Genomic DNA, 16129 nt, shown 5'->3' with positions numbered 1-16129 from the left:
AGAAAAAGATTGGATAAGTAATTTCTTGTTTTTTGTGTTTATTCTTTATTTATTATTATAAAAGTAACTAAAATGTAAAAATATGAATCTCTTCAGGTTAATTAAAGTTAGATTAGGTAAAATCAAAGATTGAAATCATAAAAATTAAAATGTTTTACTCTCTATACAATCACCATTGCTCAGAAAAACCACATTTATTATAGTCTTTAACTTTGTGCGATTACAGAGCTATCAAATAGAAAATCAGACCCTTCCTGCTTCACCCATCTTTCACATCCTCTTTTTCATAATTCACTAATTGTTTGCTTTTATGTTTAATTATACATTACCTGTAACCAATAGAAACTCAAGATTTTCATCTATCAAATGACATATGTGTTCTGAACCCTTAAATATCAATTTCACTCAGAGCAAGAATGTCATTCTTCTGAGAAAATTAATGACTAGCTTAGATTGATATGTAACAACTGTTGTTGCAAAGATATAAAACCAGAAGAATTTTGAGAGGTAAGGGCATTAGCCTATTTTTTGCATGTTATTAGTCTATATTGTTTTGATCATTATTTAAATAAGAATTATTAATTGCAATACTATGAGTAGTATAAAAAAATTAGGGTTAACTCTTCTAAACAGTCAAGAGAAAGAAAAACAGAAGATTTGATAAGTATTTTATTTCTTGTTTGTTCTTTATGAATAATTATAAAAGCAACTAAAATGTAAACATAAGGATATTTTTAAATAATTAAGATTAGGTGAGGTAAAATAAATAATAAAAATGCTTCAGGAGCTACACACATGAGCTACTTGTACTAGTTGTAGTAGCTTATGGGTAATGTAATTCAATAGTGTAATGTAAACTGCACATTGCCTAAGTGATTTAAAGTTTATAAGCATCAGGACAGTAGTTACTCACAGGTTAAAGAGCAATAAAAGAAAGATGTTGAATTATGAGTAGATCTATACTGTTATAACATAGAGCTAATTAAGATAAACAATTGTGGTTTCATATTACAGTATGAAGTCATTATAGAAAGAAAAAAGTGATTCAGGTTTATTTCAATTTTTTTGTCCGTTATGAGGTCGATCAGATTGACTGATCCTTTTTTGAGTTATGTTAGAGAAAATAACATAATCTATCAAGTTTCACTGAAGAAAAATGTTTGAAATGTATGTAGGAGGTCTAAGAGATCACACAAAGAAAACTGAGATTGTTGAGATAAGGGAAAAGTATTTTTAATTTTATTGTGAAAATTACTTTGCACGTGGACTGTTCAAAACAAATACTTCACTAAAAATATAATTTTTTATGATAAAAACTTGTAATATCAAATGAAATACTGCCAAATTGTGTGAGGCTATACGTACTATATTGAAAGTTAGAAGTATAATCTAAAAATACCTTATATGAGTAAAGAAGTTACATGGTCACTTATATAAACTGACCCCATGTTGAGAGAGTTAAACTTTTGAATTTGATAAGATACTAAAATCTTGTGTCATGCACAGTAGAGAGTACCCATGATGATGGAGTTAATTAGATAGAGAACAGATTAATATGTGAACAAATTTTAAACAGTATAGTATGCACGTACAGTATATTTAAAATAAGTATTGAAAACTGATGCTTCTTTTTTTCAATTTTCAGCTGGAAGATTAAGATAAAAGAAAAATATTTACATGTATATAGTAGTATAAAGAGTCATTTATGATTTTTGTAGATTACAATTAAGTACCGAGGGCCATTTTTTCCTTCTAAATATGCTCTGTGTGCTTGTTTGACTCTCATGCAATATTTCCATGAGAACAGGTTTCTTTAGATAACAGCCATATCAATGCCCCTTCATACTTCCTCTTCTTGTGTTGTTTTCCATAAGTTGACTTATTTTCTAGGTCTGTAATTTCTAAATGTTCACTGAACACTGTTAGTTTTAGTTAATGGTTAAGGAATATAGCTAGGTTCATCATAGTGACGTTTTGGATTGAACTTTCTCTTTGTAACCATAAACATCATCTTGCAGCTTAGGAAGTTGATTTTAATTAGAATGAGTTGTGGTTGTAGATCTTGTTATAATAAATGCTCTGCTGTATGCTTTAATTGAATATATTAAAGACTACCCTTGAAAATGTCCTGAACTTTGGCTCTTTATCACTTGAAATTCTTATGTGGAAATAGTTTTTTCTTAGAGCAGTCACCCAGCCTACCAGCCAACAACCAATAAACACAGCAGAATATGAACTTTCAAATGTCACTGGTCTAGCTACATGACATTTTTATTTTTGTTAAATAGGTATATTGTTCGTATATGTTTCCATGTATAAGATACCATCTGTGAGTTTAAGAAGTCAAAAATTAGAAGGTTATGGCCTGGTAGCTTGATGTGTATAAATTAATAAGTGTAGTGTCAACTCAATGACTGTAGTGTCAACTCAATGAGTGTAGTGTCAACTCAATGAGTGTAGTGTCAACTCAATGCTGCTCATAAGACTAAGTTTTGCTTGTGTATGTTCATAATCTTGTGTGTGAAAATTGTCTGTGTATATTGTCAGGGTAACAAGTTTTCCTAATGAATGTGTTTTATAACAAAAGCTTGCATGTATTTTTATTACCCATCTGAGTGAGTAAATGTGTTACTTATTATTTAGAAATGAAAAATCTAGTGGACACCATGAGGGGCTTCTAGAAGCTTTGATAGCCTTTTGTAAACACATAGCTCTAGATTGCCGTACCCAACTCTGTAGACTAGGAGAGCTAATATTTATGCCCTTTCTATATCTTTGGAGTGCAAAGCCATCAGTCAAAACAAAAGTAAGTTTTAGAATATCACCAAACACATGCTGATGACAGTAAACAAAGGTGTTTAAGTAATTGTGTGATAATGCAAGACAACTAAAGATGTGTACATTTAGTACTAAAGTAATATTTATGCGTAAAAATGGTTTGGCATAAATCATGAAAATGTTTATATTTTGAAATAGTTCCTAATTCAGCATTGGAAACGTATAGTGTAGACTCTGAGCTTTTTGAATTTTTGTTCATATTTCAAATCACCTGTAGATTTTTATAGGTAATAAAATCTGCTATTACAGTACATAGCATTTGACCTGTATTGTTGCACTTTAAGCCTGGTTTTAGAATCTGAATCAAATATTTATGTTTTTGTTGTAAGCTAAATTTTTTAGTAGAAATGATGATCAGTGCAAGTGAAAGCTTTTAGTAAAGAAAGATGTAAATGTACATGTATATATTTCTTATGTTTTAGGAAAAGTTATTAGAGTTTTGGAAGCTGCAACTGGGGCTCCACCATCCTAAAGGAGTCAGTGATGATAGAAATGGTGCATTTGCTTGTAACTGGGATGTTTGGAAAAGTAATTTGAAAAAACTTTATAATGTTCTGATTGGTGAACTGCAACAAACATGTGGAAGAAACAAATATTCTTCCAGGTAATTGTTCTTTATGAATGTTAATCAGTTTATAATAGTTTAAATAGAAGTTTCTCATCTTTTAAGGGCTAAGATAAATTATTTATATATTTTAGTAAGATTTAAAATAACACAGTTGTCAAATGGCAAATTACTAGTAAAATCTATAAAACACAAAGAAAATGTTGAACTTAGAAAATCGTTTTTAGTGGTAACTTTGACAGCAAAAAAATGGGGAATAGTGTTACTTACTAATTTAGCAATTCATTAAACATGGAAAATTTCTAGAAGAAGATTTTAAATAAGTTTTAAGTGTGACAGGTTCTATAAAATAGATATGCACCTTCACAGTTTAATCGTATTTGATCCTTATATTTGGTGGTGTATTATGAACTAGGCCTGGCATGGCCAGGTGGGTTAAGGCATGCGACTTGTAATCTGAGGGTTGCAGGTTCGCATCCCCGTCGCACCAAACATGCTCACCTTTTCAGCCATGGGGGCGTTATAAGTGACGGTCAATCTCACTATTCATTGGTAAAAGAGTAGTCCAAGAGTTAGCGGTGGGTGGTGATGACTAGCTGCTTTCCCTCTAGTCTTACACTGCTAAATTAAGGACAGCTAGTGCAGATAGCCCTTGAGTAGCTTTGTGTGAAATTCAAAAACAAACAATTATGAACTAAAGATAGAAGCATGTGTATGAGATACAAAATTGTGAAGTGAAAATTTTATAACACTTGATATTGCTTTTAATTTTTATTTAAATCAGTTGTAAGCACCAAATTTTAGTTTTATAAAATAGAAATTTATAATAGTTGAGAAATGCATAATGTTATATTCATATCCATTTAAACACTGCTTTACACAAAAGCTAGAGGTGAAAGCTTTAACTATAGCCCACTTCTTTAACAAAATTGTCTTCATTTATTTGTATGATCAGTGTTAAACTGTGAAAAATATTCAGTACTTTCAGAATTACTGGTGTCTTCTGTTTTTTGCACTCCTTTGTATTTATTTGTGCAGTCAACACCCTAATATTATTTCCAATTTGTAAAGAAAGAATCTGTTTTACAAATATTTTCTAAAGTGTGGACTGCTGTTCTTATGTATCACATTTAACAGCTTAGACTTAGGATATGGTAGTTTTGTATGGGTTGAAATAGTGATAGTAGGAGCAAATATAACTTAACTGTTGGCTTAATACACAAGACATTAGAGCTCAAGTCATTATTTTGATGTTGAATTGCTTGTTTGATAAATGAAAAATTGTATTCTCATTTTGATTCAAAGTGCAGATCGTTAAGCAATTTTTGCATTAGTAAATTAAGTCACTGCATATAATGTTTTTCTTTAAAAATGAGAAAGTTACATTAAGTAGCTAACATTGTAAACTAAACATATGTTTTTTCTTTGTGGTAAGAAGAAATATATTTTTAATTTGTTAGGCAACTCACAACAGTTCATTTTAAAAGCTGTTTTAAGAGTTGTTTTACAAGCATATGTAGAAATTCATTTGATGACAAGATGAGATCTCCATTTTATGCATTACTGTTGTTAATTAATACAATTAATTCCATAGAATAAAGTTTCATGTGTTAGGAATTTATTTCGTTTAGAAAGAAGTTGAACAGTTTATATGTAAAGATATGTGTATAAACCAAAACTGCAGAAATATATAATGTTAAATTTTATTTAAAAACATAAAAGTATATAATAATTTCAATGATGAAATTTCAGTGTTCATTGCCAGTAAGATGAAAACTAACATTTGTTTTTCACTACATGATATAGCTGTCCAGTGGACATTTCTTATTGTGAGAGGTCTATTAATTTGCAAATGTAATTTGCCATTTAAAAATTAATTTCCATTGTTATGATTTTTCATTGTTGTTAGCAAAGAACTGTTTTTGAAACCATCACTTATTGAGGTTTTAGTAGAAGTCTGCCATCATGTGTTTAAGGAAGATGACTGTATTGAAATAACACAGCTATCCATCATGGATTCCAATCAAGTAACAGTCACTGCAACTAAGAAACGTAGACTTGAGGTTGGAATGCATATTTTTAATGATTCTTTGCATGCTTTATCATCATCAGTGGAAGCAATTCCTTGGTGAGTTTTTCTTTAACATGAAAAGTGTATTATTGTATCCAGGTCATTGGAAAGAGTATTTTAACCTTAAATGGCAGCCATCATCAATTGATGCATCTACCTACAACATTCCTTCCTACTGTTTTAAGGGTTAAAGCTGGTGTAACAAATGTTGTTCTGTTCATTATTGAAAGTAATAAGTTGGTCAGTATGGGAACTACTGTAAAAAATTAAACTAAAGCTTTTATCGACATATTACAAGTTACTTTCATAATTAAATTTACTCAAATATCAAACCTTGCAATAATCATAAGATGATAAATAGTAGTAATATTGTATGACTTAGGTTTACAGTAAATGAGTTTCATTTTTGGTAATGTCTTCTAGGCTACAGTTGTTAGCAGCGTTATTGTCAAAGTATCCTGAAATTGTTCAACCAGAGGACTTATTTTCACTTCTTGATCTCTTGCTACAGATTTATCACTCTTGTAAACAGTAAGTTGAGGTAGATTGTGCATATAGAAAATCTGTTACCTAATTTAATGAACTAAGTTCTTTTAGTTATGTAGTTTTTCACTTTTATTACAAATTTGGTTTTAAACAAAGGAAGATGACCATTTGTAAAAAATAGGATATTTGTATACTGTGAATCATTTTTTGTTGCACAGTTATGCCAGAAATACTGCAGTTCATACAATTTGCTCATATTTTATGATAAGTTAAGAACTGTTGAGCTATGTTAGGATTCATGGAACAAAATAAGTTAAATTTAACTCTGTTTTACAGATTATAGTAAAAATGCATTGAATCTAAATAATGAACCATCATGAGAAAACAGATTAGATGCATTGAAGCATTATAATTACTATGTCTCTTTACATAAAAGAAATTAACAAATTTTAGCACAGTAGCTGTTGAATAGAGTAAAATTAGATTTGTACATGACTGCAATTTTTTTAAGTCCTTCTCTTAGTTCTTTTTAAAATGTACATTGTTGATATCATGACATAATTACACACCTTTACTTTGGTTGAAATTCCAGTTATGTAGCATTTGTAGTGTTGTGGTCCTTTCCTATAATTAAATCTTGCAATCTGTTTTCATATGTAATATACATCTGGCATTTGGTATATCTTCAAAAACAAAATCTGGTTGTAGCAGGTTGTAATGCTTCACAGAAGGAGTGTTTGATGGAGAAAAAAGTCCCATAATCTTATTGATTGGTTAAAATAATTTTAGTTAAAAATATACCTAACTGTTTTGCTTGGGGTACTGTAGCCAACCTTACTTTTAATATTTATATCTTGGTTGTTATTCTATGGGTCAAAATTAACAAGTCTTGAAAATACTATTAAAACTCAGCATGTGTGATTGGTTATCAGTTGGAGTGTAATTTCTCAAAATAATAGAGTGTAATTAAACATATACTTACATAAAGAGCATTGTTAGAATCTTCTTGAAATAATTTTATGCAGTTTGTGTGTTTATTTTTCATTGTAGCATTCTTACACAAAATTGATGTGTTTGACTTCAAAGAGTGGTTAGTTGTAAAAAACAAATGTGCACAGAACCATTGATCTTGATGTTTATTCTGTCATTGTTGTATTTGTTAGTTTGAGTAATATTCTGCTGCAAATATGAGGTTCTGTGGTTTTTATTTCAATAATTTCTTATATTTTTTATAAGTATTTGTATTTAATTTGTTTCTTCACAAAAAGTATTACTTGCACATTTTTAAAATGTTTATATTTAAAACAACAATATATTTATCTAAAGTTTGAAATATGAATTTGGTTTTAATAAACACAGTACTTATTTTAAATGGATGTAAGAACAGATATTTCTGTATTAATAACTTACACTAAAAAAAAAATTAAAGTATAAGCACTATCTAAAAATAATTGACCAGCTGGTTTTAAAATTAAAACTTGCATTTTTGTTAAAATTTTTGTAACTGTTACTTAGCATTATAATTGTTTTTAAATTTTCTGAAATGAGTGAGAAATGTGTGAAAATTGTGAAAGCATAAACAGTGTATTTTAGTTCTAAAAGCTGCTTGTACACGTAAATATTAATACAGTAAAACCTGTTGAAGGTGGAATCGCATGGGACTGAGTAAAATTTTTGGCTTAAACAGGTTTTATGGCTTAGACATAGTGAACCTGAATTTCCTTAATTATATATAACGTTTGAGAAAAATGTCATACTTGCTTGACTCAAGGGAAGTAAGATGTTTGTGAATAAAGTTATTATACTATTTAAGCTATATTTATTAGAATAAGAACAAAAGCAGACATTCAAAATATACATTAGTATACAAATCTTATTCAAATTTATTTGAAGAAAGTGTCCAGTTTTAACTGTTTTGTTTTTTAATGGACTTTTTCATGAGGTTATAAAGAACAATTCTACAGCCAATCGGTTTTTCAAATGACAACTTCTGGAATAATGATAGCAGAAAAAAGAACAGAATATATTTAACTAATACTTACTGTAATAAAATATTCAAGAATTTATTAATATTTAAACAAATTGTTAATTAAATAAGAAATTAATATTTATTTAAAAACATCTTACTTTTTAATCCTACTTGTTGATAGATGAAGTAGGTGAAAGATAATTTTCTGTCCATGTTATGCAGGTTCTGCCATATAGAAGGCCTTTATAAAAGAAATCTTAAGATAATGCTGTAAAATTTTGATATTTCTTGCTTGAACAGGTTTCTGCCTTATGCACTAAGCCAGACTTAGACAGGTTTTACTGTATTTGAATGGTATATTAATGTGATGTATGAGTGGTAGGAAATTGTTACTCAGATAAATATAACATATTCAAGATGTACAATAATGGGATGTGAAGATATTTGTCATCTTTATAGCAATTTCAGTTTACTTTACTCTATGACATACAAATATACAGTGACAAAAAGTTAAATAATAAATTTCAAATAACTATTTTAATACATACGTATCTTCATATGATTGTATTTGGTGAGTTTTGTAAACTATTGTTTTTATTCCAGCAATGAGGTAAAGCCATGGGTGCTATGTTGTCTTCAGTCCTTTGTGGTTGTTCAGTCTTACTGGAAGAACAGCAGTACACACTCAAATTTTGAATGGGATCAGCTTCAGCCATTATGGGCTAAAACTTGGGAATTGACAGTGAGGTAAGTTTGTAAACTTTATTTTTATTGTTGCTATTTCCATGTGGGGTCAATCAGTGTGACTTACCTTGTAACCTTGGAGTAACCATCAGAGTTTTCATACTGTAATTTTTAACAGGGTGTATGTATCTTCACAAACTTTTGCAGGCATTTAGTAAATATTACAAGTCCTTCATCTGCAAAAAACAGATTCTTTACAATTAATAATTTTTACTAAAATTTTTATATGAAGTCTGTATTTTAACTGCTCTGAGTGCAAAGTGATTTCTCATGTTCAGACTAAAAATAGTTTTTTTCATTTGAAAATTTTCAAATTTCATTTGAATAACCTCTAAAACCTCCTAGATAAATATCAATCTTTTCACTAAAACTATATTTTATATTTATTTTCTCTGTTCTATCACTATACAGAGTTGGCAGATGTGACTTTCTGGTATAAATGCAGATTGTAACAGAAAACTACAGTTGTTTGTCTTAAGTAGCTTAAGGCTTGTAGCAGTCTAGAGCTATTTCTACTAAGTTTTATTTATTTTTCCTTTGAACCATGTCTAACTAATAATAACCATATACATTGTAAATCACTTGGAGAACATGTTACTGATTGAATGGCATAACTGATTAGCCGATTGCGAGCATCCCTTGTGAAGAATTTTCTTCTCTGTTGTTTTTCATTATCTTACATAATGTAACTTTATACAACCTAATAGTTTTCTAATTTTTACATTTTAATTACTTTTGTAACAATAAAATACACAGAAAACAAAAAATATAGTGTACTTACATTTGATATTTTTTCTATCAGTTGCTGATTACGTTTTTGACCATATTTTTAATATTGTGTTACTATTACTCTCAATAATTTTTATTCACATAGGTGATGCACCATAGAACACAGAATAATAACACACCCACAACACATTTTTTTGCAACTATCATAATTTAATTGGTTTTCTAACTAAGACAAAAGAGGCTTAAAATAATTTTTAAACTGTTTGATTGAACACTGAATATAAACTTTCAAACTGAAGACAAAATTGATGGGACTCTGTACTGAAAGCAGTATAACATATGTCATTTGATAGATTATAACTTTGCCTTTCTATTGGTTAAAGTGATAGGCATGGAAAGTGTGTCTGATTATCTAGTTTATGACTTAATAATACAAAGATTGAACTCTGTAAAGTCATAGTTATATCTCTATTATAATGAGTGACTTACCTTAATTTCATTATTTCAAAGGAAGGTGGTAAATAAACTAGTGAAGAGGAAGGTTTAGGGAACTAGAAGATATTGAGGATTTCTTAACGATTTTTCCTCATAAAATTAAGAACTTAAGACTAATATAAGATTAAAACGTGATTTATTAACTACATTTTAATACCAAATTTATTTTGATATATTGATAATAAAAAGTTCAGTTGAAGTTTTAATGTAACTGTAGAAGGTCATGACATGCTCATTTTGACATATTGAAAGAGGGTTATGTGAATCATAGTTAACTGATAATACACTCATTAAAACTAATGTAACAGTTTATATACTTTACTGAGGATTTTTAATATCTAAATAATTTTATTAAATGAATGTATGAATAAGTTGTTAAGAGGTAGGGCTGTGGGACAAAAGTCTGCTAATTTATCCCTTAGAAAGAGAGAGGACCCTGTTTTTATGTGGCAAGAGAAATTGTTAACCTGCACCTGCCATGATACCAAAGTTTTCACATTCTTACAACAGCTAACATAAATGATTGTTTAGTATTGGGTTTAGAGCAGTGCAAAAACCTCTATGTGTAGACATGCACAATAATCAAATAGAGGAGGTTGATAGGATTATCAGAGTATTAAAATGTGTCTGTTCCCATGCAGATAATACAAGTGGTACAATCTAATCTTCAATCAAATCTAATCTAAACTGCAAATTGTGTAGCAATGAAAGTAGACCAGGAGGCAGACATTTAAATATATGTAAATATAGACAGTGCAGTGTTGGCCTTTATTCTTATCCTTGCTTTGAAAGGTATTGCACTGTGAAGGATTTCAAAAGGTGTCATTTGTATGTGGGGAGCTAGATGTACTAGAAGATGGTGATGACAGGTGTGACTTTGGTAGATTCTTTCTCTTTATAATTTAATAAATATGCATGATTTATATTAGAAAATGTAACAAAATGTATGCAACGATAGTGTGAAAATATTTATTGTAGTTTTGTTCAGAAAGACTGAACACAACATGAATCAGTCTACAACAGAAGGGACATTTGAGGATTTTTCCCCAAATCCAATATGACTGCTATTTGATCATGTCACAACAAATTTGGTGAACAAAAGTACTTTAATGATAAGCTTTGGATCATCTTCAACAGATTTTCTCTTTATACCTTTGAGATCACAATGCTCCTAAAAATAGACATTATCAAATCAGTAATTTGCAAAAAAAAACTTCTGAGACTTAAAGGGTTAATAAGAGATTATTAGGTCTTTATACATTTTGTTATTCTGGGTTAAACATATCTTACAAAATATATTCTCTCTTTTTTTCTTCTTCTTTTGCACTTGAATATTTTAGAATCAGGTATGTTTTTATAGATTTCTGTATATGCTGGTATGAATATCTTAACATTAGTTGGACAAATTTGCTACACCACTTTTATCTGTTCATATTTTTGGATAGAAGTATTCAGTATCTTCATTTCATCTTCTAGGACAGTTGCTTTAAACCAGTGCCACCAAGAAGGACATAAGCTCATGCAACTTATGCTTGAGTCATATCTGGCAAAACCAGGAAGAGATTTCTATACCCTTTATCTACCAGGTAATGAAACTTAATACCTTATACAAAAAATTAGTTTAAGAATGGTAAATAGAAGTGATAATAGTGCTTTTTTTTTGAAAATTTAGATTTATATCCTACATCATTGTGTTACAATAGTAGTTTCATTTGTAATCAGTTTGTGTGTAAGAAAATTTAATTCCAAATATATTATTAAATGTACAATACAGCAGTCTGTGAAGGTAGTTTTTGGCATCGCAAGCTGTGAAGATGATGATGATTTACAAAGGGATTTAGATCATTTATTATGTTGGGCAAATAAATGGCAGATGGGTTTTAATTATAATAAATGCAAGATAATACATGTGGGTTATCATAACTTGAATTATGAGTGTGATTTGGACTGGAACAACCATAACAGTGTCATGAAGGAAATGGATCTTGTTTTGACAGTCAATCACTCTCTAAAACCATCCAAGCAATGTGCTGATGCTAGTGGTAGGACATATAGATTTTCAGTTGTATCTACAGAAATATTGGATACATGTTTAAAGAAGGTTTAATTTCATTGTACAGGTCACTGGTTAGGCTAATTTTTGAATATTGTATACAGTCTTGGGTTCCTTACCTTAGAAAAGACATCAAATTGTTTGAAAGAATTCAGAAAATGGTTACTAGAATGCTGCCTGGGATGGGGGGATTCTCACATGAGGAGAGGCTGACATCTCTCAAATTATTTTCTCTTGAAAAATAAAGAGTTAGGAGGGATCTGACTGAGATGTTTAATATTGTAAAGGGAATTGATAATACTGATGCATTATCCTTTTTTATATTTATCAGTGCAAATAGTATGACCAGTGGACACAAATATAAATTTTAGGAGGGTGGGATTCATTTTCAGTAAAGACAGTTTTATTTATCTAACAGGGAAGTTGGCCTTTGTAATGGGTTGCCCTCCAATGTTGTAGAGGCAATACATTTAAATGAATTTTAGAAAAAGCTTCATAAATGCATGAATTATAAGGGCTGGCTAAACAGGTTTTTTAAAAAAATTAAGGTAGTTTAGAGTGTGGAGTAGTCATGTTGTTCCAAAATGTTATGTTTATCATTGTCATTTCATAAATACAGTTGGTCAAGAAGTGTAAGAATATTTTTTTTGCAATTTATGGATTCATCTCATAAAAATAAAAGCTTAAAATTATGTTTTTTTGTATTACTTCTATCATTTTCAGAGTGTTATGTTAGCCTTTTGTTTTTTTTATCCTTTATTTATTTTTTTCATTGTCAGGTTCAAGCAACTCCATGTCTTCTTCATCATTATGTACATTATCAACATTTATGGCTAATTATTCTCTTCCCACTCAACTCCCTGGGCTTCTTGGATCTTCTCTTTGTCACTGGGAACCTTCCAGTTCTTTGGGATGTGAGAAAGAATGGTTTAGATATGGTGTTGTTGAGTGGCTCTTGCCAAACAGTGAATATTCAATTGGTGGCACACTAACTTTTTCATCAAGTACACATGTTATTAACACCAAGGACAAAGATATTCTTCTTCACAAAGCAAATCTGATTGGTCAACTGTGTTTAAGAAATGGAAGTACAAAGATAGATAATCCAGAAAAAGGGATGAACTCAGGTACATTTTCATGCATGAAGCACTTGACACATTTTGTAGTTTCTGCTAATGTACAGAGTTCTCAGTACTTATACATGCAATGATACTGTACATAAATTTAACACAAATTTTAACTTGTATTAATGCTTTTGAAATGAGTCCAGATAAAATGCATGAGCTAATGAAAATGATATATATGTGAAACTAAAAATACTATAATCTTGAGTTTTCTTAATGCATTTTCATGAAAAATCAGTAAAATTTTTTTAAAGATTACAAGTATTTTGTGCACAAAGAATAAGATTTTTTGTAATTACATCTGCTGAAAGATTGTTTCTGAATTTTTTAGCCAATTTTGCTCAAACTTTGAATAGCTCAAGTGTAAGCTTATCTTTATGTAAAGATTATAAATATTTTGTTTCATTGTACGGGAATTGAATTTCATTTGCATAACCTCTAAATCTCTTCAATGAACATCAGATGTTTTTCAAAAGTAAATGATTATATTTGTTTTTCATTTGCTCAACCATATCACTATTGGTAGTTATTATCATCAGTGTACATGTACAGTGCAATAGAATTGTTAAAATTAAGAAATAAAAATAAGTTCATATCTTTAACTTGTTTGTCAAATGCTCTTAAAATATCTTCTTTTGGTAATATTTGTAATTTTACTTCATGTTTTCATATATAGTTAATTTTTAATTTTATATTTTTCTCACCTGCCCTTTACCTCAATGCATAACAATGGGAAAATCACAGCATGCTATTGTAGTATTATTGGCAGGGACACACCAACCTTTGGCTAAATGTTTTGCAGTCACATAATAAGTTATCCATTATGATTTGAGGCAAACTGTGGGCTATATTAAATTAATAAATAAATATGCATAATTCATTAAAATACAAAATTGAAGGTAAGTACAATTTATCTGTTTAATATCTGTCTAGGCAGGAAAAAAAATTATAAATGCTATGGAGGAAGAAACAGCTTCATCACTGTTTGAAATTATTTATACTATATAACAAATTCTACCTGTCAAAATTTCAAAATGATCATTGGAAAATTCTACTGTGAACACTTTCTGTTGGTTATAAACATGTTTGACAAATTAATACTTGTGGTTTGGGAATTTCAAGTCTATAAGATATTGAAAATAGGCATGACTTTTGTCATGGAGTGACAAAAATATTTCTTGTGTTCAGTAAATTGGACTGAAAGACTGAAACAAGCACATGTGAATAGCATAATAACATAGATTTTGCCTAGATGTTTATATGAAGTCCTGGCATAATATTATACAACTTACAGAAATTGAAAATTATGAACTGTGAATGCTTTTATGTCTCATAACAAAATAACACGTTTTAAATATATTGGGTTGAGGAATAATTCGTGAGCGTTTTTTCAAGTTAAACAAATATATTCATAAATGAAATGCTTTCGCAAAATATTTCATGTCATTTGGTAGATAATTTTTTGCTCTAATAGATGGTGTGTTTGGTTTTCATATGTCTTTAATTTTTGCTTTCACTTTCAGCTCATTAAATGGACTGTCAAGTGGACAAAATCGAGCATTTTCGACACCATCTGCTTTTTGCATTTAATTTTTTTGCAATTTCGTTTAAAACAATGCATACTATATACCTAGGTATTACGTGAAATAAAGTATCATAATAAATGTTTTGGGTGTAATGTGTTCATGCATTGAAGTATTGTATAGTCTTGCATGTAATGCTTGAATGAAATTATTTAAAAACGCTCACGAATTATTCCTCAACCTGATATTTTTAATGGTTTATTTTACAATTAAGGTATCAAAATCTAGATAATATAAAACTTTAAATTATAAATTCTGTTATAATCTAATTTCATTGACAAACCTTGATAGTAAAGGTATTTAAATATATTTTAAATGAAACTATAAAAATCCAGTGATATATGCACAAATAGATATCTGATTAGAAATGATTGTTACCAGCTGCAAAATAAACTACTCATTACACTTGTTAGACCACAAAACACACAAAATTTGTAACTGGTTTGTTTTGGTTCTTTATGTTAAATACAATATTTTAATATGATGAATGTTAAGTATTATATGAAATGCATGGATATGTTTTGGTTTGTTTTGAATTTTGTGCAAAGCTACTCGAGGGCTGTCTGCACTAGCCACCCCTAATTTAGCAGCGTAAGACTAGAGAGAAGGCAGCTAGTCATCACCGCCAACTGCCACCTCTTGGGCTACTATTTTAGCAATGAATAGTGGGATTGACCATCACATTATAATGCCCTTATGGCTGAAAGGGCGAGCATGTTTGATGTGACAGGGATTCGAACCTGTAACCCTCGGATTATAAGTCGAGTGCTTTAACCACCTGGGCATGCTGGCACACACACACATGGAAATGTAAAACAGTGTTATGTTTTGAGGTTACTGAGCTTTTAATGAGCAGAATGCTGTCTGATTTTATTGTGACATATAATTTTTGATTTAATGATTTTAATGTGCAGTGCTGTTGTGACACAATTGTCAATTGAATAATTTTTAATTCTAAAGAAAGGAATTCAAACTATTTTAGAAGGATATTTTATGATTCTTTGGCTTAAAGGTTTTTTCTTAGCAGTTTTGAGAATTCTTTTAATTTTTGATTGGTTTTATCTAAGTATAAAAGTTTCAATTTTTCAAATTAAGCCTTAGAGAATAAAAGATACTTACAAATCTAATTTGTTTTTTTATAATGTTTCTACTATTCCATTAAAACCACAACTTTCTTGTCAGAAATAAACTTTAAATTTTGAATCCATTGCTATAAATGTATCTAAAATGGTTGTTCAGCTGTAATAGCAGTTGTTAATGAAATCTCACACTGTTTGCAGTTTAGTATTACAGTTGAAGGTACTTTTTAACACTGGACAACTGCAGAAAAAGTAGATGGTTTAGAAAGTTGGACAAAAAATGACCAAATCTGTTTGTCAAAGACTCAATTAAAAGCAGTTTTGTTTTATAGTTTATGATGTTGCAGCTTAGAATATATATGTATATAATGCAGACAGCAACATATATTTTCT

The 16129-nt window shown here is 29.5% G+C and overlaps 1 protein-coding gene across 4 annotated transcripts in view; it reads left to right on the top strand.

The window, feature by feature from the left end:
* Window positions 1–16129, top strand: part of tefu (Serine/threonine-protein kinase tefu) — a 177522-nt gene that overhangs the window by 22731 nt on the left and 138662 nt on the right. For 2 of the 4 annotated variants that reach the window (XM_076495786.1, XM_076495802.1), the window contains 7 exons: window positions 2644–2806; window positions 3261–3442; window positions 5313–5531; window positions 5898–6005; window positions 8533–8676; window positions 11374–11483; window positions 12730–13077. In XM_076495786.1, the coding sequence (XP_076351901.1) occupies window positions 2644–2806; window positions 3261–3442; window positions 5313–5531; window positions 5898–6005; window positions 8533–8676; window positions 11374–11483; window positions 12730–13077 (1274 nt within the window). Of the gene's footprint in view, window positions 1–362; window positions 508–2643; window positions 2807–3260; window positions 3443–5312; window positions 5532–5897; window positions 6006–8532; window positions 8677–11373; window positions 11484–12729; window positions 13078–16129 lie in introns of those variants that run through there. The other 2 variants (XM_076495809.1, XM_076495794.1) reach the window with 2 other exon arrangements.

The sequence above is a fragment of the Tachypleus tridentatus genome, chromosome 1 (genome assembly GCF_004210375.1).
Source record: "Tachypleus tridentatus isolate NWPU-2018 chromosome 1, ASM421037v1, whole genome shotgun sequence".
NCBI classification, from domain to species: Eukaryota; Metazoa; Arthropoda; class Merostomata; order Xiphosura; family Limulidae; genus Tachypleus; species Tachypleus tridentatus.
This window is presented reverse-complemented; position numbering and strand designations above follow the sequence as displayed.